This window comes from Podarcis muralis, chromosome 1 (genome assembly GCF_964188315.1).
Source record: "Podarcis muralis chromosome 1, rPodMur119.hap1.1, whole genome shotgun sequence".
NCBI classification, from domain to species: Eukaryota; Metazoa; Chordata; class Lepidosauria; order Squamata; family Lacertidae; genus Podarcis; species Podarcis muralis.
The window spans coordinates 111,656,739-111,682,866 of NC_135655.1; the positions used below are offsets into that span (position 1 = coordinate 111,656,739).

Genomic DNA, 26,128 nt, shown 5'->3' on the forward strand with positions numbered 1-26,128 from the left:
TATATAGAAATCTCATTACGCAATCCCTGGTTGTACAAAATGTGGGTTCTCTGTGTTATGGATACACACTTCCATCAGATCAAAGAAACCACTGGCCTTGCTTAGCCTAAAAACTTCCTTCCAAATGGGAAAACTAGATAATAATGATGATTTATTCCATTTATATGTCCCGGATGGCATCCGTCTTCCCAGCTGGTCTGTCATGGTAATTAAACCTTAGTTGTTTCCATGCAGGAAACCAACCAGAACACTTGCTTAGCAAATCAACCATGGTTAGTAAACTAAGGACAAACCTTGGCTACAGATTGTATGTGGGGGGGTCTGAAGTGGAAAAAGCCATGATCTCTGCTTCAGATGTAATGCTAAGGCAAGAACTGTGTTGCCTCTGTTGGGAGGGGCAATGAAGGCAGGCGTGCCAAGTGGTCAGGGCTGAGGGGTCTTCAGCCCCCCAAACTTTTTCAAGGAAGGGGCTGGGCTCCCCCAAAATCCTGTGGCCCCACTCCACCTCCTCCTCCCCGCCTGATGTCCCCATTCCCCACCTGGCGCATGAGCAACATCATGGCAGCGGGACGCCCGCACATCCTGGTCTGACACACAAGAGACACGTGGGGGCAGGATGCATCACAAGACATCTAATGTGACACATCATGTGATGTGCCCCTGCAGTGTGGGGGGCAAGTCAGCACCCTTGAATGCAGGTACACACAGATCTTACACAGCAAACTGTGGATTGTAGCTTACTGTGATATGCAGGCATAGCCAATATAGTAAATGCATGATCACTCTTCCATATCTCAGAGCTCAGTCTCTTCTACACTGAACATGTTCACATTTATTTGGGTGCCAGGACTGGAAACCTACCCTTCCCTCTGCTTTAAACAGAGGAGGAGAGGGGCAAACAGCTCTCCATAACCAAGCTTGGCAGTGGCTGATGTTGGTGCTTCCCTAGGACTGCTGAAAGGTGGTGCTGGATATTAGGCAAGTCCTGGTTTTAACTTTTTGAAATATGGCAACCTTATGCTTCCCCCACACCTTGGCGGGACAATTGATAGAGGGGGCATGCCCATACGGTCTTGTCACCCTGCCTCATATTCTACTTTTCAAGATGTGGCAGCTATTTTGTGTTACACCACACCCTGAAGCAGCCATTTTGTGACGGTGCTCACGGTGCTTCCTTAAAATTTCAAATATCTCTGCCTCACAGTCAAGAGTCTTGCTCCATTAAAAGAGTCTCACAGTCAAGTCTTGCTCCATTAATGTGCCATGTGGTTTGGTGAATGCTTATGTAGCAAAAGGAGGGTTTTAACACACCTGACCCAGGGCAGCAAATCAAAACCTTTGAGCCATCCTATGTCACATACAGTGATATAGCAGTTTCTGTACATGCTGCGTCTTTCTCCTTCAAAGTGTTGGTGCACTTACAAGCCAAGATTCAAAAAGCCTGACCTCTATGCCCTCAAAGTATCACAGCAAGAGCTTTCTAATTCGGGTGACCACAGATACATCACCAAGAAATAGGACAAAGTTTTGCATGAAATTTGCATTTGTATAGATGTCCATTTAGAAAAGATTATTGTTCTGGAAACAAAAGTACATCTCACCCTAGTGGAGAAGAAAGGGAGGAGACCTGTGTGCCTGCTCAGGTATTAACACCAAGGCCCCTAACTCACCAGAGTTTGACCAGACAACCCTTCTGTAAGGTAGGACACATGCCCACCCTAGTTTTATTTGCACTAGGAAGTTATGCTGGCAAACTAATTTCATCAATTGCGGGTGACTAATGGGTTTTAAATAAGGAATTAAAACCTGGTTTGGGTGAAGAAAGTCAACACAACTGTGCTATTTAAAGCTTCAGTGGTCCACATGATGCTGGCAAACCAGCCTTTGCACTGCATTGTTGCAACCAAGGCAAAACGGGATGAACAAACGTAATAAAAACTGTCCTCCTGTACCTGTTTTTGTTGGAAATGCATCAGATGCCTGACTTCAGCAGCACATCTGACTAGAACATCTGCCCCAGGAGTTTGGCTTTGGAGAGCATTTGTCCTTGCACAGAAGGAAGCCTTGGATTTCTTTGGCTGGGAAGCCTGTTGGAGAGGATTGCATTCATTCCTGGACTTCTGCACAGTCTTTGCCTTGAAACGAACTTCTAAGACAACAGCAATTGCAATGTTTTGGTTGGTTATCTTAACTCTAGAGAAAGGATCAAACACCTCAGTCAGTTCTTTTTAAAGAACATTTTGCTTCTGCTTCCTTAGCAGAATATTTGTGTTTATTTTCATGTTTCCGCTGCCACAGGGATCTGTTTTGGATCTGGATAACTTATGATTCTCTCTCTCTCTCTCTCTCTCTCTCTCTCTCTCTCTGTGATATGGGAGCAATGGCATTCAGGTTTGCTGGTGTTTAAGCTGCACCCCCTCACGCTTAACCCATATGCTTGTAAATAGACTCAAATATGACAAAATGCCAAAGGCCTGCAGTAACCACCTTTTGAAGGAAACCCAACCGAGATAATTGTTGTCTTATCTGGAGAAGTTGGCTGAGCATAACAGTACAGCATTTATTATTATTTCTCCTTCTTGCACATTCCCATGTTGACTACAGGGGCTATTATAAACGAATATGGTCCAGTTCCCAAGAGACGACTGTTCCATTTGAAAGTGACTTGTCTCTTCAGCTAGGGAAACTAAAAAGAAAATATTGAATGGGAATCTAATGTAGACATCATTTAACATTGGTTTGCTTTTTGGGGGGATGCTAGTTGCTTGTTTAGAGGTTTGGAAAACGGAATTTAAAGGTCTTGAACCCAGAACCACAACATGAAAGCTGAAGAGGAGGACAATGTACTGGATGAAACCATTTATTACCGTAGTATAAAAGTTCAAGACGTAATTAGATTGCAGTTGAAACTGACACAGCAGCTACAGCTGTGATATTTTCAAAAGGAATACTGTGTTCCGATCCTATCCACTCCAGTGTTCTTGCATCTGCTAACGGGAAGAACCAGAAGGTTTAGTAACTCTCTGTGTTACTAAATTATAATTCTGATGTTCTTAGCTTTAGAGGGGGGGTAAACAGCTGGTGATTCAGTAACAGAAATGTATTCATAGCCGAGCTAATTACTCTGGGCACTTGAACATGCAGGCTTCACCAAATAATTGTGGTTTATGGAAGTGTCTTTCTGCTGAAAAATAAAACCTGTTCTCCACAGGTGCAGAATAATTCTTACATACACACAGGAAAAAACTGTAGCCACTCATAAAAGTGAGCGGTTGCAAAGTATATCTACCTTAAAAAGAAAACCAAAACAATATTCTAGATGCCCAGTCTTTAGGGAGAGGAAGGTTATTATTTCAAATTCCCAGCATGAGATTTTCAAACAAAAATTGGGGGCAGTACAGTACAGATACAGGGTGAGTCCTTTAAAAGAGGCCCTGTGGATACAGAGTGCACATGTTCTTAAAAGACTCACCCTGTACTAATACAGAAAAACAATATAAGACTTTGGCAAGCGCCAACATTGGTGTGTGTGTGTGTGTGTGTGTGTGTGTGTGTGTGTTACATTAGGTTGACTCCTAGAGATGATATATAATGAAGTCATACTCAGGAGTAGACCCATTGAAATCAATGAAATAGGAGTGAATGTCTGCTCATAAGTGCTCCCTCTAGAGGAGAAAAGAGCACTATTTTTTCCAGAATCTGCCGTATCTCGCCCTAGCCCACCCTTGGTTTGCACTGGAGGGTTGGCACATTCCCTGGAACTGCATGGCTCTCCATCCTTTCCACAAACAGAAAGGTAATTCTGGATCCACTCCAAAGTATTCGTTACTTATTAAGGTGACTGCCTCAAGACCCGCCCCCCCCATGCCAGCCTCATATGGACAATCTAGTGAGAAAACTTAGAAGACTAGCACATTTTTCATGGCGCAAACTTTTCACAGGCACAGTCATCAAATGCACTGTGAAAACTTCTGCCAGTCTGTAATTTGCTTTGGCGCTTTCATCACTGAGCAGAACAACGTTCAGAAGGCACTTGGAATGCTGAAAATAGAAAAGAAGAAGAAGAAAGCCAGTAGTTACGTTTTACAACTCTGTTTAAAGGGCTGGGAGTAGGCTGGCATCCAAACAGATGAAGCCGGTTGCTAGAAACTGCAGCAGCAGCATCTGGTTGGCCACTGTGAGAACAGGATGCTAAACTAGCTGGGCTCTCTGACTTCATCCAGTAGTTTCTTCTTACGTTTATGTGTCCAACAGGGACTTGAGTGCCCCGCTTTAAAAGCAAACAACATTTCCTATGACACAAACTCAAATAAAAATAAAAATTGTACTTTTAATTCTGTGGAAAATCGCGATGGTGCAACTCAGCGTCTTATCTGCTTGGATGTGGGAGAAGCTTTGCCTGCATTTTATAATCATGTTTACTAGGAAGTGAGTCCGACTGAAATCAACTTAGGTAGTGGGGTAGAAGAGCTGGAGGAAGGGAAAAAAAAGCCTATTTACCAGAAGTAAAGTATTGAGCGTCAACTCTGGGAGTGTAGATTTGATTCTGTCCAAACTAAGCCTATTAGAGCAAAATATACATCAGGAAGTTTAGTTTGATCAGAATCAAGAGCACACTTCCAGAGTTAACGCTAAATACCGTACTTTTCCATGTATAACACGCCCCCTATATTGGGGGACTCAAAATTAAGAAAATGGGGGGGGGGAAGAGATTCCCCCAAATTATTGAGCTTTATTGGGGGAGGATTGCCAACAGTTGTTGAGCTTTTTTTGGGGGGGGGGCAGAGTTTTTGAGCTTTTTTTAATCACTGAAAAAAGCAGCTAATCACCCGCCCAATTGCCGCAGCAACAGCCAATCAACAACAGTCCTTGCAGCAGCAACCAATAACAATCTTCAACTCATGGCAGCAACCAATCCCACTGCCCCACAATGCACTACCCATGTATAAGACAACCCCTAATTCTGAACATGATTTTTTAATTAAAAAAATCCCATAGTCTTAAACACGGAAAAGTACGGTACGTCACTTCTTGTAAATAAGCCACCATAGCTGCTAGAGGGCCGTGAAAATTTGTGTCTCGGGCTTTTGAGACTCATCTGCCCATGTACTATCTGAAACCAAAGGGCATTGGTTGCCAGGTGTGACATATATTGGCGTTATTTTCAGCTCTCCTACCCCACTAAGGTGGCCAGTGAAGAAAGTCTTGCTTGGGTCGGCTCTCAGCTGCTGCAGTCCATAGCAAGCGATCTTGTGCACGCACTGCCACCTTCTGGTTATAGTTGCCTGTACGTCACAAAATACAAACAGCAGCGCATTGCTCTTCTGAGCATTTGCAGGGTGTTTCCAAAGTCAAAACCTGCGCATGACAGCTTAGCACACGCAACTGGCGGGGAGCCAACGCAGACAAGGCCCCTTCCACCCTTTGACTGCCAAGCACTGAAGCGATCATGCTTGCTCACGATTGTTTGAGCGCTCTTCAAAACGGCTTAGAAACCGGGACGTAATGCGGAACATTCTAGAATGTAGGTGGGCTAAGAAGAACGGACTTCTTCCAACTCCTTTGTTAACACCCAGTGAATTATGGATTCACTAACTACAATAACCAGAGGTAAAATTGTTCAGACCACAATTTTTCTTCCCACGGGAAGAAAAGAGAGAGAAGGCTGTTTTAGTGTTTCTGTGCTGCTGAGTAGTCTATATACCTTCAGTTCCACAGGTGGAAATTATAGTGTTCTTTTTCAGCACAAGAAAAGACTGTTTTGTAGACAAAGGTTGGGAGGATTGAATGGGAGAAGGGGGAGGGGGGAAACCTACAGTTCCTCCACTACTGATCAAGTCTCAAGTCCAGAAAAGAAAAGCTCCCAGTGAGCATGTCACTCATGGAACAAGCGTCTCTTCCCCTGTTCCAAATGAGCACTTGGGAAGCTCCATAACATTCTTGCAGCATTCGAGGAGATAAAAGCTGTGTCCACGAAGCCTGATGTTCTCCTTTTCCCTCTCCGAGGAGGCATGATCTAATGCTTCCATTGTCACTGCTTCAGTTTGAATTCATTCTGTGGCTCAGAGTTCATCCTGATTGTTGGTAAGGAGCAAAGAGAGGGAGGAAAATAGATAAAAATGATGCAGTAAACCACGGACAAATGTTCCTTTCATGTTTGCGTGAAACAGGTTTTGCCAACCCAAGAGTTTTGGACTGCAATTCCTATCATCCCTGACCACCATCTGTGCAGGCTGAGAGTCATAGCCCAACAAAATCTAGAGAGCACCAGCTTGGGAGAGGCTGTCATAAAGGATTGTCTTCGGAATATTAGAATAATTTGCCTCCACTGCCATGCCGTGCCAGATAAGCAAGATATTTAATATATTTTCTTGAAGAAGGTCTGAACTTTGTACAGTGGTACCTCATGTTGCATAACCTCCAGGTTATGGAATCTTCGGGTTACGGCTGCGGCAAACCCGGAAGTGTATACATCCAGGTTTCGCTGCTCGCGCATGAGCAGAAGCACTCTATCGCGCTGCACATGTGTGCAGAAGCGGCGCTTCTAATTACGGATTTTTTGGGGTGCGCATGGCACCTCGAAACAAATTAAATCCGTAACAAGAGGTACCACTGTACAGTCATAAAGTAAAAGAACCCACCAGTACGGGTATCACCAAATTCGTTTTACTCCTTTGGATTCAATACCATGACACTGATTCCACCTTTTCTCAAGATGTTGTGGGTGATACTATACTACCAACCATGGAAGGGAGGAGTCAGCTACCAAATACAGTCGTACCTCAGAATTCGAACACCTTGGGAGACAAACGTTTTGGCTCCAGAACACCGCAAAACCAGAAGTGAGTGTTCTGGTTTGCAAACATTCTTTGGAACTCGAAAGTCCGCTGTGGCTTCCGTGGCTTCCAATTGGCTGCAGGAGCTTCCTGCAGCCAACTGGAAGCTGCGCCTTGGTTCCCAAATGTTTAGGAATTTGAATGGACTTCCGGAACGGATTCTGTTTGACTTCCGAGGTATGACTGTACCCTGTGGTAGACCGATATTGCAATTTAGCTACTTGGCTACCACAGCACATAGTCATTCAGCATCAAAACATCTCTTGTCAATTGCAGCGGATCCTTAGAAGCATTTGAAATGCTTCTGTCCCGGCAAACACAAATGCATGAGAAGGAGTGGTATAGCTGCTGCGCACCAAATTTCACAGGTTGTCTCTGACAGTAGCTTTGTGTTTTCACTCTGATAAGGCAGAGGCAACTGACAGTCACTGATTCCCCCTCCCCACCTATTGCCCCCTTCATCCCATATCCCACATACTGTTCCAGATAGTCTCCTTAGTTCTCAGGATCATCTTTTGGGGAGGTGACACAGTGGGTAGGAGAATTTTTTTTTAAAATCAGGTTCCCCTGCATAGCATGATCAGAACCAATCACAACAAATCTACCATTGGGTGCAACTCATGAACACAAATAGCCAGAGGAGAAAGATGCTAAAATATCTGTGTCAAATTCAACCGAGGCGGGGGCGGAATCTCACCTTGTTTCTGGAAGATTTTTTCCTCTTTTTCTTAATATCTTCTACTTTCTCCATCAGGAGTTCGGCTATGGCTTTTGCATCATGGCTGTCTATGTGCTCCCCAAATGCATTTTTCTTAAAATGAAACAAAAACAAACAAACAAACAAACAAACAAACAAACAAACACAGAGGTAAGGTCTCAGCCAGCATACCAGATCAAGCTGGTAGAGCCCAGGACACAAAATTGACCTGCACCTCCATGGACAAAGGAGACTCCAAAATGACTCCCCAAATACACCCCTTCTTGCGTGCATAGCATGTACTCCACGACAGAACTGCGCCCCTCCCTGCCTCATAGTTGACATGATGGAGATTTCTGTGCCTTTACCTTTGCTCCTTGGTAAGGATAAAACTTCACTGTTGGATAGGCTCTGATGCCAGCAGATTGACACGTCTGCGCGTAAGCCTGGCAGTCAACTTTCCCAGCTTTCACTTTCCCTTTAACAGCCTTAAAAATTGAGGAGGAGGAGACAGGAGTTAAAACCTATTGCTAAAAAAAAGGAGGTCCCCACTGACATCTGCTTCCACGATTGGCAACTAGTTTCACTAGCGAGATGCTCTGAATAAGTGGATGTGAAATCCACAAGGCAGGGGCTGTCAAGGTTTTGAGGCCCATGAACCCATGCACAAATTGGAGACAATGTCCCGGGCACCAAAGGCCGCAACCAAGCACACACAACTTCTTCTATGGGCTACAGTAGAATGTTCCTCTCAAGGCTTAATTTCAGTGGAGGGAGAAAACCCTTCAGGTGACACAGAAGGCCTCACTGGGCATGTGTATGGCTGCCATACAACCGAGTTTTCCCAGATACGTCTAGGAATCAGGCAGCCATTTTGTGTCTGGGCAGATTTTTGGTGAATCATTCAGAAAATACTAATATTAATCCAAGCGGAAGAAAAACGCTCAACAACTTTCCCCAGATTTTCACTTTGGGGAATATGGCAACCCTAGTGTCAGGGAACTGCCATCAGTGCTGGAGGGAGAGAGCAAAAGCCAGAGGGATTCCAGAGGGCGTCCAGGGATCGGGAGGAGCAGCCCATCTTCTGGGGAAGAGAATCAGCATAGCACCAGTGGAGAAGGGGGGCAGATGGGGGAAGCGGCGAGGCGGTCCCATGACTCCTTGCCTGGGACCAGCAGGAAGAGTAGGGGTCCTCCGCTGCCCACGCCCTCCTTGCACAGAAGGCTTTCGCGCAGAGAGAGTAGGAGGAGACTAGGCATCAAAGAGCTTCTTTGCTGGAAGAAGTTTAAGAAACGCCCACTGACGGATTCTGCCAGCGATTGAGTCAGCCACGGGTGAGTGGCTGTCCGGACGGAAAAGGTTCACTTAGGCAACCCAGCCAGGTGTTTGCACCCAGCCGGGGAGATAAGCACTGGCTTACGCACGAGCAACCCGTAGAACCATTACACCTCGGCATGTGTGCAGGGGCCAACATGGCTGCAATTCATCGAAAATAGCAGGGAGAGCAGGCCGTTTACCTTAGCTAGGATTTCAAATTCCGGAGCAAAATTTTGGCAAGGGCCGCACCAGGGAGCGTAAAAGTCGATGACCCAATGCTCTTTCCCGTTCAGAACTTTGTCGGTGAAGCTCTGAGGTGTCAGATCCAGAGACACCCGAGGTAAATACCTTTGAAAAGGGAAAAAGAAAACAAGGAACTTGGGATTTCAGAGTCACACAAGCTACTCCTCCCAAAACTAGTGGCCTGTCACCAGGAAAGGTCCTGTTTGTGCCTTCTATTCACTGTTGGCATCAACACCTGAGTGGAGGAAGACCTATTGAATAGGTTCTCCCCTGGTGTCCAAAAATAGGACTGCAAAGGTCTGAAGAACATTGGGGGGGGGGCTTCATGCATACAGCCTTCAACACAATCCGAAAGTGAGGCAGTCAGTGCAACAGCATAGATGGTGGGGATGGCGATGGTGGGGCTCATCTGCATGGCCCTACAGCCCCCTCCATCGATTATTCTACGTGAGTCAGTCCCACCCCCACCCCCGGAAAAAGTACACTGTGAATAACGTTTTGAGGCAAGCACTCACCCTAGCGCCCATCTTCTCAGTGAATGGGCATCTCTGTTCCAGCCGTTGTAGCTACTGTTAAAAACAGAAGTATAAAAGCAAAATAAAAATTAAAAAAAAATCAAAATGGGCAGAAAGAGGCAACACCTCTGTAGAGCACTTTCTGTTCACTGGGTTCACACAGCGCCCACCCAAAGATCATGATATTTAGCTGGGCACTGGATTCTCTATTTCAGCCGACAGATTTCCCCACACAGGGCAGGATTCATCTCATGGGCACTGCCAGGGGAAGCCTCGTGCAAGGACTTCCACTTGCACGATGCCGTTGGCCACCCCATGTAACACCCCCTGCAAATAGACTCTGGGTCAGAGGAACCCCCAGGACAGCGCATAGGCAGAGGAGGAAGAGGGGGGGGGGGAGATCCTGCTATATGGCAAGGTGAAATGCTTGCTCAGGTGGAACATATGTCATAGCACAACAATGAATTCCATTTCAAATTTGGCATGAGATTTTGCGCATGATTTCCGTTGGAATAATTCCGTTGGCAGGATATGACATACTGTAACCAAAACAAAACAGCTTTAAAACACTCAAAACCCTGCTGGGTGACACACCAATATTAGAAAAAATAAAGATGATAGGATATCAATTATCAAATGAGCCCATTGACTATACAGTCGCACCTTGGATCCTGAACACCTTGTATTCAGACGTTTTGGCTCCCGAACGCCACAGACCCGGAATTGAGTGTTCCGGTTTGCAAACATTCTTTGGAACCCGAACATCCAACGGGGCTTCCGTGGCTTCCAATTGGCTGTAGGAGCTTCCTGCAGCCAATCAGAAGCCACACTTTGGTTTCTAAACATTTTGGAAGTCGAACGGACTTCCGGAACAGTTTCTGTTTGGCTTCCAAGGTATGACTGTATAGAGAACTACGGTTAATAAGGGGTGGGTCTAAATACCCCTAAACACATATATTATTTGGGTAAACTGAAGACACAATTGCCCCGGGAGATCAAGAAATGGTTACCCATCTTTTAACTGCAGCCTACATGATTATAGTGTGGAACTGGAAATACTTGGAAAGATCTATGTTAAAAAATGGGTTATATGAATTTGGGATATTGCTTTAAGGGTCAGATGAACAAGTATCCTTAGCGTCAGGCAAGCTAGAAAGGGTGGCAATACTTCTGTTGCTTATTGGAATAACTGGAATGCAAGACAATATTAATTCATACATGCTTTTGGAAGAAATCTAATATTTGTATCAATAACGTTCTCGGGTAAAATGTAATGGTAAATTATTAAATGTAATTGAAAATTTAACAATTCTGGCTATAAATAAAAAAATATAAAATCGGGTGAGTAAAAAGTCAATTTTAAATAAATAAGTAAAGAACACCTTATGATAATAAAAAATACACCTCTCTAGGTTATAACTTGTACCTTCTAATAGATTAAACCTTAAAAAGGGGATAGGGGGAGAATGATATTTAATTGTCAGATTGTGACACAGAGGGAACTCCTGATTTAGTCTAGTCTGATTATCAGATCCATAGCACTAGTAAGTCACATAATACGCATGGTTTTCAGTAAGTATTTAAGAACAAATCTAAGCAACTTGCATTACTCACTAGTACTGATAAGATGAAGCCGATTTTTGCGGGAAAAGTCTTATTTCAGGATAACCTTGTATGTTTTCTTGATGACAAAGGGAGAAATATTTTTGGCAGTCCACGCTACCGACTGAAACCAGTCCATTCAGCAACTGAAACAGAGAAACAATTATTCAATTAAATTTGCAAAACTTGGTGCAATAAAAGACCCCTCCACTTTTAAAATAAAACATCCTATACTGATAGTTGGTATCAGTGGCGTAGCGTGGTGGGTGCAGGGGGGCCCGGCCCCACCGGGTGCAACATCTGGGGTTAGGGCAAATCCACAGGTTAGGGGGTGCAAATCCACGGGTTAGGGGGCGCAAATTACTTGCCTTGCCCCGGGTGCTGACAACCCATGCTACGCCACTGGTTGGTATGCATGCAAGGGGTATATGTGTAAACCAAGGTCTTAATATCTCAGAATGAAAATGACCAAAGAACGAAGTGTTTAGTAATCAGATGAGCATGATTGACACTGGGCACTGAAAAGAACTGATTGCTTGGTTTTACCCTGGCCATCCTCTTCCATTCAGGCATTAAGGCTTGGCAAGGACCACACCACGGAGCATAGAAATCAACCATCCAGATTTCGTTAGCCTTCTTTTTCTTCACCAACTCACTGAAGGTCTCGGGTGTGAGAGAAACTACTGACGGGTTCATGAGATCCTAAGGCACAGAAAGGAGGAAAGCTCACTTCGTCTGCTCTCAGAATTTATAGAAGGAACAGCTCAAGTTGTGTAAAGTCATATGCAATTTGTTTATAGTACACACACACACAATTGCCGTATTTCTGTAACTGCCATCTGTTTTAACTGAGTTGAGAATTTTGAGAATTGTTGAAACCCAGCGTGCGACCTGCTGATGAAGAACTCCACTTTTGGCTTCAGCTCCAATTACTTTTTGACCCTGTCCGTCACCAGCATGTACCCTCCCCAAAGCTCTTGGACAGGGGAAAAAAGGTTCCCCACCCCTGCCTGAAGGCAAGCACTAGGAAAACAAATCAGATACCGAGAATGGCTTACAAATTCATGGGATATGAACAAGTTGACTGAGGTTATGTGACCCAGCTTCTGGAAAGAACCTTTTTCAACTCTACAATATCCTTTCTGAAGTAAGGCGGCCTGAACTGTACACGGTATTCCAAAGTTTTCTTTCCAATTCCTTTCCTGATGTTCCTAATGTTCCCTAGCACGGAATTTGACTTTTTCACAGCTGCCACATACAGGGTTGAAACCTTCTTTGAACTATCCACTATGGTCAGTATGGGAGGTTTCCTTCAAACTTCCATTCAGGAACTCAAACACTAAACGACAACTTTTAGTGGAGCAACAAAATTCAGCAATTACCTCAATAAACTCCAGGATCTGCTCAGAAGAGTGATGCCCCTCGTATTCATGAGTGTGAGACTGGTTGAATACCACTGTTGTTGGGTAAGCTCTAATGTTGTGCTGCGAAAGATCAAGATGAAAACATCTTCAGAAATCACAGGGAGAGATCCCCTTTTAAGCCTCAACTGATTTCTGCCTTTTCATTCAGTACCTGGGCAGGTGAAGTTCTCAGGGTGAAACCTGAGGGCAGATCCATAGCCTACATACAAAGCACATCCAAGGCACATTTCAGGCTTTCATGACTTCCCACCCGCTGGAAAGAATCTTGAGAACCATAGCTCCAATACCCAGCACCCTTAACAAACTACAGTTCTCAGGATTTTTTGATGGAAGCCATGTGTGTTCAATGCGCTTTCAATGTATTGTGTGGATCTGCCCTTCAAAGGAAAACACAAACCTCTGCGGTATAGAGAAGGCCTGTGCAGCATAATAATGAGAGGGATGCTGGCTAGTGTTTTTAAGTTAAAAGTTGTACAGATTTCTGTGTCCTGTAATACAGTGATAATAGGCTGTATCTAATGTTAGTCATCAGGGACGCGGGTGGCGCTGTGGGTAAAAGCCTCAGTGCCTAGGACTTGCCGATCGAAAGGTCGGTGGTTCGAATCTCCGCGGCGGGGTGCGCTCCTGTCGCTCGGTCCCAGCACCTGCCAACCTAGCAGTTCGAAAGCACTCCCGGGTGCAAGTAGATAAATAGGGACCGCTTACTAGCGGGAAGGTAAACGGCGTTTCCATGTGCTGCGCTGGTGCTGGTTCGCCAGAGCAGCTTCGTCACGCTGGCCACGTGACCTGGAAGTGTCTGCGGACAGCGCTGGCCCCCGGCCTCTTAAGTGAGATGGGCGCACAACCCTAGAGTCTGTTAAGACTGGCCCGTACGGGCAGGGGTACCTTTACCTTTACCTTTAATGTTAGTCATACTCAGAGTAGATCCACTTAAATTAATGGGCAGGACTAATTTTAGGCCCATTAATTTCAATTATTCTAATCTGAGCAGAATTTACTTGGATAGCATCCTATGGTTTTTAATTCTTCTAAAGTACCTTGCACTCATTTTTTTTATATAAAGAGGTGAAATATAATTTGATGGAAGGAAGGAATCCCCTCAGCTTTTTGGATCTCAAAACTCAGGCCTTTACTTTAAAAACAAGTCAGGTTTGTGGTAGGCTTTCCATACGATGGTGTCTGAAAATCTAGTTCTTTTTGTGTGTCTTTAAACATTCTCGCCAGTCTTCTAAGTCAGCTCAAATTCCATGCCTGCTTCCTATTCTATGAACTTTTATTTGCAAGACTGCCAGGTTCATGGAGTTTCATGTCTGTGAGAGCTGAAAAGCATGCAGGAGTTAAAGAGGCAGCAGCGAACGGCTTACAAAAAAAGTTAACGTGACTTATAGGCGCCATAAGCCGGCGCACACAGTGGGGATTTTGTATGAATTGCGGTCCAATTAATTTCCATCACTTTGACTGCAAAACAATCGGGCTATCACTTTTCAAAACCGGAACAAAGCTATGTTTATGTGAGGGAAATATTTAAATTTGCAGTTTACCATGTTGCAAATCCCTTCATGAACTGTACAGTCTAGTGTGCCAAATTTCAGTTGACCATAGAGTTGCTTTGATGCTTTCCTCAGTTCCGGCAGCAAAGCTCGACAAGGGGGGCACCACTGAAGAGAGAGAGAGGAAAAACAACAACGACCAAATATAAATTTCTCACCAAATACAGTAAATTATTTCTTACTCTCAGATATTAGACACTGATAGAACATTTCCTATGATTCCCAGAAGGGTGTCCTGGGATCTCCCTCTTCATCCCCAGGGAAGGAAGCACCAAAAGGGGTTTGCCCTTGCTAATTTCCCCCACTGTGAGGGCAGACACCTCCAATCCCTTGCCACTCAGCTGGTGATCTGACAGTGGTATTGTCAAAAGGGGTGTGTGCTAGGGGCTGGATCCAAAAACAGGGGTAAGGGGAAGTACACCAGCCCTGGAGATGACATAGTGATTTCCCTTCCTACTGGGACCAATAGGAAGAAAAGTTTGGGAGGGAAACACATCAGCCCACAAAAGAAGATGAAAACCCCATGGAGAAACACCAACAGCCCACCTTCTGCCTTGCCGGTGTGAGCCCAGCAGATTGGGGGGCTGGGTGGTTTCTGCACTTCCAAGATTCTCCCCACAACCCTGGTAGGAGAGCTATATATTATCTTCTCCCCAAAACAAATGATAAACCATTTTCTGACTAAAATGATATGACGAATGACAACTGTTCACAAGCTTATGCTGCAGACAGATGTAGGGTAAATGCCAACGTGGCCTTCCTAATTACGTGAGCAGTTTGGAATTTCCCGAAGAGGTTGTGAGCTCTTTCCATTGAGTTTTTCTAAAGAGATGGAACAGGTAGCTCTTGGGGATGCCTTAGATACAGGACACATGGTCTTGCAGCAAGGCGCTGATGATAGCCATCTTCAAATATTTAAAGGGCTTTCAAGAGGGAGAGGGCTTGTTTTCTCATGTCCGGATTGGAGGAGCCAAATCAATTGCTTCAAGTTACAAGAAAGGAGATTCCAACTAAAGATTAGGAAGAACTTTCTGATGGCAAGAGCTGTTCCAACAGGGGAACAGACTCCACTGTATGTTGTGGACTCTCCTTCCTTGGAGTTTTTTAAGCACAGGTTGGATGGCCATGCATCATGGATGCTTTAGTTGAGAGTCCTGCAATACAGGTGGGGTTTTTTGGACTAGATGACCCTCACTCCAACTCTACAATTCTATGGTTCTATGGTTGGTGATGTCTTCCATTGTATCCCTTCCTCCTCCAATTCTAAGTGCCCTCTGCTAACCAGGTTAAAGCCGGAAACACTGCTGTTGCAAAAAAACTGTGGAATGAAACATTTATACATGCCAGCCTAGAATTGGACTGGTCATGTTGTCCGGATGCCTGATTATCATCTACCAAAGCAACTACTCTATTCCAAACTTAGAAGTGGAAAATGTAATGCTGGTGGTCAACAAGAGAGGTTTAAATACTCCCTCAAGGCAAATCTTTAAAAAATGTAGTATAAACACAGACAACTGGGAAACACTGGCCTGCAGGCACTCCAATTGGAGAGCAGCCTTTACCAAAGGCGTCATGGACTTTGAAGATGCTCAAACTCAGGACACAAGGGAGAAACGTGCTAAGAGGAAGGCATGCTTGGCAAACCCTCACCATTATCAACTCCCTCCCAGAAACCTATGTCCCCATTGTGGAAGGACGTGTGGATCCAGAATTGGCCTCCACAGTCACTTACAGACTCACTGTTAAGACCATGTTCATGGAAGACAATCTCACTCGGCTATGAGTGATTGCCAAAGAAAAAGAAGCTTTGAAAATTCTTTCACGGTTATAATAACACAGTGGGAGGAACCGCTACATTGTGAGGATGGACTTCCACTCAAGCAACAGGACTTCTCTGTCTCTCTCCCCTCAGCCCATTCTCCCCCCCCCCCAATCTGCTCCAGAACGTCCCCCAACCCTTTGGAACAAATTCTGAAGTTGCACTGGAGATTGCAAGGCGAGGAAAGAAGGAAGGTGAAGTCCTTTTGTTCCATTCACAGCCAAATGGTTTTGGATGCAACACGGCCTACATCTTTATGGGAGAACGAGGTGCTGCAATAGTTACAGGTGCAAAGAAGTCAACAAGCCATGGTTCCTTCTCCTTGCCAGGAAAATTTTGAGGCCCAAGAGTGACGACATGGGAATTCACGCTTTCCTTGGCAAAAGCCACTATGTCGTACAGAATCTTCTTTCCTTCAAAAGAAAAAGAAAACAAAGCGTTTGTGAGGATTAGCTCCCTATTATTTGCTAAAGTAGGACGGAAAATAAGGGGAGGGAAAAACCAAAAAATGTATTTATTTTTCAGTCCAGTTTAACAGGCAATAGGGTTGTTGCATCCAACTAAGTCATCCTTGGACTTAGACCCACTGAACTCACCACGGATTTCAGTAGGATAACTTTGCTGGGTTTCAACCCAAAGGGCTGACCAAGTTTTACAAGATCCTTCCCCTCCCAAATGAGGTATGGTATGTTTAAGTGGCAGTCAGCCATGTCAGATATTAATCACTCATACTTCAGAAATTCACAAGGATGATCACAATAGAAATCAGCGCTCTTTGTGAAAGGCAGAGGAGGATTTATTTCTTTACGAATTCATGAGCCACTCTGCATTTAAAGAACACCCAAGCAGTGTATAAAAACAGACTGCAAATCACAAAGCAATGTTAAAAACGTGAAGCTAGCAAGTATCAAAATTCTAGCAGCAAAGGTGGGAGGAAAAGAGAGGAAACATCGGGGGCGGGAAGTCAGCTTTAAAACTTATATAACATTTGTACTAATTTGTATCAATTTGGTCATAATTTGTTTTGTTTTGTTTTGAACTATGGAAAACCAATAAAAATAACTGGCCAAAAACCCCAACCAAAATTCTAGCTCTGGAAAAATGAAAGAGTAAAACTCCCAACAGCATAACACAGTTCAGGAGCCGAACAGTACAATAACGGAGGCGTTCGGGAACTGAGGTTCCACTGTGTAAGGAAGCATCCTTCAGACTAAAAGCATATCTAAGGGGCAGACATTACATGGGGATGTGTGTAACAAACTCTCCATTCCTAAAATAAAATAAATAAAATAAAGGGAGCCTTGGGAAGATAGGATTTTGAGTGGTTTCTCTGCCTCAAAATGTCACTTTCCAAGCTGTTTTGGGGGGGGGGGGAGAAGGGTTGGGAAGAAGGAGTGCTTGGGGGTTTAAAAATGACTGGTGTGTGTGGGGGGGGGGGGTAAGCCCTCCCGCTCCCATTCCTCTGCTGATACAGCCACTTGGCGCTGCTTTTCTTGTGTGTGTGTGTGTGTGTGTGTGTGCGACTTAGATGCAGATGTCTGAAACTTGTAGCATCTCCCTAAGGAAGATTTACAGGCACCAGAAGATTATTACATCCTGTAACTTTTCTACGCAAGAGTCGCTTACCGTGGTGAATTTCATAGTCGTTTATTCCCCTTCCTTTAAAGACTACGACACATGGCTGATAAACGTACAGATCATTACAAACGTTTGGGGCAGAAAGGCAGTCAAACTTGCCAACCTGTGAAATGAAAAGCCATTTGTTTGTTACGATCCTAGGACAATTTATCCATTAAATATCACAAATACACACTTCTTGCATTGCATTTAAGGGGTTCATGAATGCTATTAAGTCTGTCTATTTTTTTCCATTGAAACAAAAATATAGCAACGTGGGTTAGGTCAGTGATGTGATATTTGTGGTCCTCCAGAGGTTGCTGGGCTCCAGACTCCCATCAGCACCAGCCAGCACTGTTGTATTCCAACATCTGCATTCCAACATCTGTAATGCCACAAGTGTCCCAACAATGGCCTAGCCAGAAGGATGAGGTCTCAAGTGAAAGGAGACTATGTAGCTCTGCAGGTTGGGGGGACGATATTGAGCCTAATAATATTCTTTTGAGGCAAGTCCCCAGCTCCACCCCACCCACGTCCATCCATTTTACAGGTTCTCCTTATCTCACCTGAATATTTTCTGCTTTAAGGAGGTAACTTAGTTTTTTAAGGTCATGGCCATCTGACTTGCCAGTCTCACCAAACTGAAAGAAGATCAGCCATCGGTGATGAGCAAGATGATCCTTAAAAAGGGAGAAAAAGAAATTAAGAGGTAAAGACAAATCCATCCATTAGAAGAATAAGAAACTGGCTTGCTCACAGCTCTATAGAACTGCAGATTCTAGTCCAAATCAAGCAAGAAAAGAGAGAGGGATCAAATGGATTCTTTGATTTTGCCCCAATTCAAGTTGCTGAACTTCAGAATACAGTTGTACCTCGGAACGGAATCCGTTCCAGAAGTCAAACAGACTTCCAAAATGTCCAGGAACCAAGCCATGGCTTCTGATTGGCTGCAGGAGCTTCCTGTAGCCAATCAGAAGCTGCGGAAGCCATAATGGATGTTCGGGTTCCAAAGAACGTTTGCAAACCGGGACAATCACTTCTGGGTTTGCAGCGTTCGGGAGCCAAAACGTTGGTCTCACAAGGCGTTCTGACTTCCAAGGTACAACTGTACTTGGGATGGCGCAAAACAACACTGACGTTTTGCTAAAGAACTCTGTGTTATATCCCAGAATATACTCATGGCAAGATTGTGGTAAAATCAGAAACTAAAATATAATATACCATATTTTTTGCTCTATAAGACTCACTTTTTCCCTCCTAAAAAGTAAGGGGAAATGTGTGTGCGTCTTATGGAGCGAATGCAGGCTGCGCAGCTATCCCAGAAGTCAGAACAGCAAGAGGGATTGCTGCTTTCACTGCGCAGCGATCCCTCTTGCTATTCTGGCTTCTGAGATTCAGAATATTTTTTTTCTTGTTTTCCTCCTCCAAAAACTAGGTGCGTCTTGTGGTCTGGTGCATCTTATAGAGTGAAAAATATGGGTATATGTATATATACACACACACACACACACACACACAAACACTGTGCCTTGTGGGACATCTTTGGCAGAAGAAAAGGCTGAGGAGTAAACCCTACACAAATCCAGAGTGGAGTTCCTAAGATGGTTGGATGGCATCTTGTACTCCTTCTTCCAGCAACTCCTGCAGCCAAGCTGGTGCCAAATGTATTGCTCTGCTTTCCTTTGGACCACATCAGTGAGGCCAGGGTGTGTGTGTGTGTCTTGTAATCTGGACACCCACTGCCCATGCTTATGCCCCGGAGAGGTCACTTCGGTGCTGCTAATGCAGCAAAGACAAAGTGGGAGGCAGCAGTTGTGAGTTACCAGTCTCTTGCAATCATATTTGGAGGACTATGGTTTCCCTTCTCCTGTTCTGAACCAAGGTTCAGCATGATACCCAAATGCAGTCAAGATGAGAACACTCTTTACCTGTAATGAAGATGCTGAGATCATCTGAAAATCTGGAAGGTGCTGCATGACTTCCAAATAGATCTCTCTTGCGTCCAAAGTGTTCAGGAACTAGAAGGACAGGGAAATCACCACGTGAGTTTTATCCTTTCTTGTGTTGTATTTATAATACACTGCTTTATCCCCTACATTATCCAACAGATCAGCGCATTCTGCAGGAGAGGGAATCCTGCAGAAATCAGGAGCTCTGTTTTGCCTGATGTTAGAATCAGGCCTTTAGTGTGGTGGCACCTACCCTTTGGAACTCCCTCCCACTGCACATCAAACAAGCGTCTTCGCTTTTGTCTTTTTGGTGCCTGCGAAAGAGATTCCTCTTTCCACAAGCCTTCTGAAATCTTTCCCCCAACTGGATCTGGGATTTGAACTGATGCCATTCATGTTGGCACTGTTTGTTGCTCTAAACTGTTTCTCTATTTCTGATTGTTTTGCAAATGAATGTTTTATCTGTGCAGTTGTTTTAGCTGCATATAAACAGCTTTATATATGCCGTTATATTGTACATCACTTCGGGGTGCTTCACGGGGAAGTGATCAATAAATGAAATAAATAACAGAATTCCAGAAGCTTATCTCTGGGCTACCGTGGATGGCTTTGGAGGACGGCTTAAAAAGACGGAAGGAGTGCACAGACAAGGAGCAGGAAGATTATATCCTCATCTAACCCAGTCTATTTCCGTCACTCTCCTATCCCTTAAAGCATCTCGTGCACTGCCTGAAATGACCCTGGGTAGGAGGGAAGTCTAGAAACAGCAGAACTGCTGCCAGCTACATGTTCCTCCTCATCTGCACCTTCAAAAGGTTTCAGTACTAGAAAGGCAGAACAACCAGCACCGCTCAAGATCTCCCCTAGAAGATGCCTGTTGCTGGCTCCAAGAAGAGGAAGGTGTCTTTTCCCATTGGCTTTATGAGTTAACTTGGGTTATTCAGAGCCTTCTTGCTTATTCAGAGCTCCTTTTGGTGACCTGGAGCAGTCTTGTGTCACAGCCCGGAGTTGGCCAACTTTGAACCCAAAGGCAGAACAAGACTCACCCTATGGCTGTGAGCCTCCAAGCATCTTAAACTCAAAAGCACCATACCAACGGTCCTGAAAATGTACCACTGCAGAAACTGTCTAGTGTTTGTAACAGGTCTACTACCCTCGAAGCAGCATTAATTTATGATGGAGTTCGCACCTAACCCTGAAATATATTGCTTCCTCAGTTTTCTTTGGGATGTTTGGAATATTTAACAAAGCATGCTTCTAAGCACATCATGTAATATTCTTTCCCTGTAAGGAACCAAGTGGTTGTTTGCTTTGGGCACGACCCAGTCAGTGCTTAATTCTGACTGGTTCCGATCGGATTTCAGAATTGGTTTGCTTTCCTTGTTAAAATCAGTGTGACCGTCTGCTTAGATTATGCCCTTCCTTTTTTAGGTTCGTTTTAAATAAAAATACAAGCATGAGAAGGAGCCTGGTTTCTTGTACCATTCAAGATCACAGCACACTCTCACACACAAAAAAAGTCTTGCCTTATGACAAGAGACACCAATACAACTTGTATTGCAGGAAACAGCAGTAACCTTAGCTGGTGCTCTATATGGCAGATAGTTATGGTTCAGGGAATGGTCTTAAGACACACAAGGCCACCACTTTTCTGAAACCAAGCAGGTCTGGGTCTAGTCCAGCCTTTCTCATCCTGTGGGTCCCCAGATGTTGTTGAACTACAACTCCCATCACCCCTAGCTAGCAAGGCCAGAGCTCAGGAATGATGGGAGTTGTAGTCCAACAACATCTGGGGACCCACAGGTGAGAACGACTGGAGTCGGTGCCTGGATGGGTGGCCTCCTGGGAATCAGCTTGGGTTCCACGAAGGAAGAAGGTGGCACATAAATTAAGGAAATAAATGAACAAACTGCCTCCTCCAGTATCAGCAGCTGTCTATATTAAGTGTAAACGTGTAAGGATGCAGGTATGTAGGGTGAATTCTGGTGCTTTCAGGACAGCATCAAAATGTTTTGGTGATAAGAGAACACAGAGAAAGTACAATCAAGCATCTAGAGTTACAGATAGGATGTTTTCTAAGACACATAATTCAATTTCTCTTCTGGGAGCCAGCAACATATGAGGAATTAAAATATAAATCAACTTCGTTTTTGTGGGGGCACTTTTCCCTTCACCACCACCGCCACCTCACCACACGGATATGCAAACCAATCGTAAAACGACTCATACCAAAACACCTCCTCTCTCTTTATTAGTTAAAGTGGCTCCGGGCGGAAAGAATGCGGTAGTGCTAGTTGAGATATCCAAATTATCACAAAGCTCACCCTGGGTGGCACAGTCCATCCAGCCTACATTAACAAGGCCTTCCTGTAGCAAGACAAGTGAGACAACACGAGATCAGATAGATGGAGGCAGGTTAGCTTTCTTAGCACAGGCACCCAGAGGGCATTAAAGAACAACACACATCCCACCATTCAGTTCACGCTTTGCATTTTCTGTTTTGTGAATCCCACCCTAATTAAAACAAAAAACGGGCATGTCCCAATGTTAAGCACTTTCAACGTTTGGTGGAATACTTATTATGCCTCTCCACTGGAAGTCAATGAGACTCAGCAGCACTGAACTTCGCCCGACTCACGCGCACCATTTGAGAATTGTTGAAATCTAACACCGCTTACCAACATGCCAGCCAGTTTAAGGCGTGTTCGGGAAGTCAGACAATCTAGAAAATAACAATAATAGATGTCTGAGAAACAAGATTTTTCATCGGGTTCATGTTTATCTACGTATATGCAACTATGCACAAACAAATAGAGGCTTTTGGTAAAAAACAACAACTCTGGTGCCTCCAAAGACTTTTTACTTAAGGGCAAAGCTGGGATAGCATAGTCGGTAGAGAATGAGACTCTTAATCTCAAGGTTGTGGGTTTGAGCCCCACGTTGGGCAACAGGTTCCTGGACTAAATGACTCTTGCGGTCTCTTCCAGCTCTACAATTCTGTGATTCTATAAAGAGGTTAAATTTGGCACATGCAGTCACAGAGAAGCTGCCTTAGGTGCAGAATTCTGCCCCCCCCCCAGGAGAGTTTTGCTGATATCTCCCCCACCCCCACTCTCCAAAAATCTGCACTGGAGAGTTCAGGGACTAGGGACTGTGAGAGAATTGGGAAAAGCTGCCTCCTTTTCCATTAGGTAGAATCAAATGCCATCTGTAGATGGAAAAAAATAACCTTCCGTTTGCAGGGGGCAAAGTCTGGATCTAACCCAGAAAAATCTGGAGAGTACAGTGGTACCTCAGGTTAAGAACTTAATTCGTTCTGGAGGTCCGTTCTTAACCTGAAACTGTTCTTAAGCTGAGGTGCCACTTTAGCTAATGGGGCCTCCAGCTGCCGCCGCGTGATTTCTGTTCTCATCCTGAAGCAAAGTTCTTAACCTGAGGTACTATTTCTGGGTTAGCAGTGCCTGTAACATGAAGCATCTGTAACCCGAGGTACCACTGTATTTGTATGTCACTTCCTCTGTCTCTCTCTTGAAATGAGGAACATGAACTTTACCTCTTAAGACATCAACACACACACCTCTGCCCGTTAGGGGAGTTTCATTTCCCCTTCACATCTGCAGAGAGGGGCAGAGTAAAATTTTGCACTGGAGGTCTGAAAACGGCACAGGCATTTGCTTAAAAAACAAACTTCAGAGCCTGTTGAATACACTTTGCTGCCTGAGGCAAATGACAAGATGGCGGCTCCCTAATTACACCAGCCAAACAGACTTGACAGATGACTCTCACTTCGAGCCTGACAAAGGGGCAGCATCCTGCATGGCGCCTGAGGGCACCAAGATAGGTGAGCTGTAAGGCATAGACACCTCCCTCCCCAATACTTTGTTGCTACCCCTGCCTTGCAACATCTGCTGCTTGCTCGAGTCTGCCTAATGGTAGGGCAGGTCCTGATGAGACTGAGGGAACCTCCAGAGGCAGCCAGGAACATATCTATGCTTCTGAAAGATAAGCTCTATCAACTAGCATAGAGAAAAGAGGATGTGTTTTAACAATCTCAATAGGAAATGGGGCACAGCAGGCTAGCAACCAAGCATAAATTTAGGTATTAATAGCTGAAAAAGGTACACATGTATATATTCACCTCCTTGCTCAGCACAAAAAGTTATTAACCAGCCAACACCAGAAGCAAATGCAGTTTGAACAGCACTGACAAAATTTCCTGAAAAACAGAAAACAAATAATTCCATATTTTAATTCAATTTTTTATACCCCGCCCCTCTGGCTGGGTTGCCTCAGCCATTTAGGGGATATGCACCTGTTTTCGTTCATTCAAAAACTTTACTTAGCATTAACTACTTGTTGCATGACATTGATCCTTTCTACACTTTTCTTAAGATCTGATTGAGAGAGGTTTAGGTTAACTTATCTGTTGCCCACTATTGGCATTACAGGGTTTGAAATATGCGCAAAATTAAAAGCAATTTGACATTAAATCAGCAGCTTACCTGCCCATAATTCTGTCACTGTGCTTGTGACAAACTGCATGGCAAAACTCATTAAGCTCTCCTTGGACCTGTCTCCAAAATATTTCACTGGGTTCTGCAAGAGAAACACATCTCATTTTAAACCAATAATGCAATTTATGTATTAGCCAATACTTAACACACTGAATTACATCATGCATCCATCCATCCAAACAACCAGTCAGAGTCCCAACGTCCTTCAAATTATACTTTGAAAATCTGGGAATCTAACCTTAGCTCTTAGGTGTAAAAATGTATGTAATATCTACAGAGCATCCCTGCCTGTCCACCCCCCCCCCCGCAACAAAAACACCATAATTATTAAAAGGATTCAGAAAGCATACTGCCCTAGAGCCATTCCTGTCCAGGTTTTTGGTGCTAACGTTTTCTCTGGGCAACGCTGCTTTCTAAGGTCGTCCTATTAGAACTTACTATGTTTGGCCTCATGGGTGGCTGTCCCTAAATCTGAAATAAGTTGGGGTTCTCAAAAAAAATAAAATAAAAAAATCTTCAATGGACTGGGACTCCTGTACTTCCCCAAGAGGAGTACAAATATTTGCTTACTTACCATTCCAGTTTTAAACACATACAAGCTTGGGTAGCTATTGATTCCTTTATTCCGGCAAAGCATTCTGTTATCGCCACAGTTGACGGCTCCGATACGTATTAATCCATCCATTTCTTTAGCAAATTCTCTCCACTTCAAGTTGATTTGGGGGGTGGGGGGAAGAAAGCGAGAGCCTAGGTTATTTTTTCTACCAAAAAACGTGATTCGTTTTTGAAATTCTCCCAAGAGAATTTAAAAATGCTTGTTTACCAGCACAATCACAATAGTTAAGAACCCAACCCAAGTTGAAGGTCAATGCCATCGTGCCCACCATTCTGATTATCCCTGCAGGATCTCATTCTTTCCGCCCTCATGTTTTCCATGTCAGTGGGGAATCTCTGGTTCAACTCCTTGCAGAGCATGTTGAAAAGGGCTGTAGCTCAGTGGTAGAAACATCTGCTTTGCATGCAGAAGGCCCAAATCCCCAACATCTCCAGGTAGGACTGGGAATCCTGTCCCCTGTCTGAAACCCTGGAGAGCCTCTACCAGTCAATGTAGACAATACTAAGGTAGACAGACCCATGGTTTGGTTGAGTAGAAGGCAGGTTCCGATGACCCTAAGGATGGCCAATGTGGATGCCAATGTCCTGTAGTCTTGCCAAAATGTGAAGACGTGTCTATGCTTGCACAGAATGGGAGACCAGGCTGCAACCATTAGTGATAGAGCCACAGATTGGTCAATGGCAAGAAAATAATACAGCTCTCGCATACCCTTCAACTCTCATGCTGTGGTAAGAATCTTCCCCTTTCCCCACGAAGGTCTCTGCCCAAGGAAACCAGGGTATGCATTCAAAAGCAGCATGCATGGGCTGACCTATACCTACCGTCGGTGCTAAATCATGGCAATGGGAGCATCGAGGGGAATAGAAATTGATAAACCACAATTCTCCCGAAGTAACAGCAGCATCTAGAATAACAATATTTAAAAGGGTCAAAATTCTGCCCAATAATTTTCATTAGTTTTCCATTTTTAAAAAAACAAATTAACAACAAATTAATTCCAATTTAACACAAATTTTAAAATTGACTTTCCACCCCCTTTCAAGGTGGTTATTTTCCCTCCCTCCTTTGCTGCTTACAGAAAAATATTTTTTCTTAATTTCTCATACTTTCCCATCCATTCCCATTTCCATCAACTGTGCATGTTCAATTCCTGTCCAGACGTTTACCTATTTTCCCAATTAATCAAATGAAATTAATCTTCCTTTATCAATCCATATAAATCATTAAGCATAATCTTAAACCATATTTCCTCCATTGCAATACATTTTGTGTGACAGTCACAAAATGGCTGCTGTGGGGCTGTGGCATAATGTAAAATGGCTGCCACAGAGGCATGCAGCAGGGGCCAAGCCAGTGCAAACAGGAACTGAGAAGAAAGAGCCAAGAGTCTCTCACCAATTTTTGAGCGGTGAGTCCCTGATACCGTTCA

At 44.2% G+C, this 26,128-nt stretch overlaps 1 protein-coding gene across 2 annotated transcripts in view; it reads right to left on the minus strand.

The window, feature by feature from the left end:
• Positions 1-2,844: 2,844 nt before the first annotated feature.
• Positions 2,845-26,128, minus strand: part of DNAJC10 (DnaJ heat shock protein family (Hsp40) member C10) — a 31,389-nt gene continuing 8,105 nt past the window's right edge. For both annotated transcript variants that reach the window (XM_028748071.2, XM_077916366.1), the window contains exons 5-23: positions 25,521-25,603; positions 24,658-24,789; positions 24,072-24,165; positions 23,708-23,785; positions 22,248-22,291; positions 21,799-21,936; positions 19,549-19,638; positions 18,187-18,300; positions 17,630-17,744; positions 16,289-16,416; positions 14,176-14,292; positions 12,593-12,694; positions 11,757-11,912; positions 11,223-11,356; positions 9,609-9,662; positions 9,051-9,198; positions 7,902-8,021; positions 7,534-7,647; positions 2,845-6,074 (exon numbers count right to left, since the gene is read on the minus strand). In XM_028748071.2, the coding sequence (XP_028603904.2) occupies positions 6,063-6,074; positions 7,534-7,647; positions 7,902-8,021; positions 9,051-9,198; positions 9,609-9,662; positions 11,223-11,356; positions 11,757-11,912; positions 12,593-12,694; positions 14,176-14,292; positions 16,289-16,416; positions 17,630-17,744; positions 18,187-18,300; positions 19,549-19,638; positions 21,799-21,936; positions 22,248-22,291; positions 23,708-23,785; positions 24,072-24,165; positions 24,658-24,789; positions 25,521-25,603 (1,973 nt within the window). In that variant the 3' untranslated portion in view covers positions 2,845-6,062. The remainder of the gene's footprint in view (positions 6,075-7,533; positions 7,648-7,901; positions 8,022-9,050; positions 9,199-9,608; positions 9,663-11,222; positions 11,357-11,756; positions 11,913-12,592; positions 12,695-14,175; positions 14,293-16,288; positions 16,417-17,629; positions 17,745-18,186; positions 18,301-19,548; positions 19,639-21,798; positions 21,937-22,247; positions 22,292-23,707; positions 23,786-24,071; positions 24,166-24,657; positions 24,790-25,520; positions 25,604-26,128) is intronic.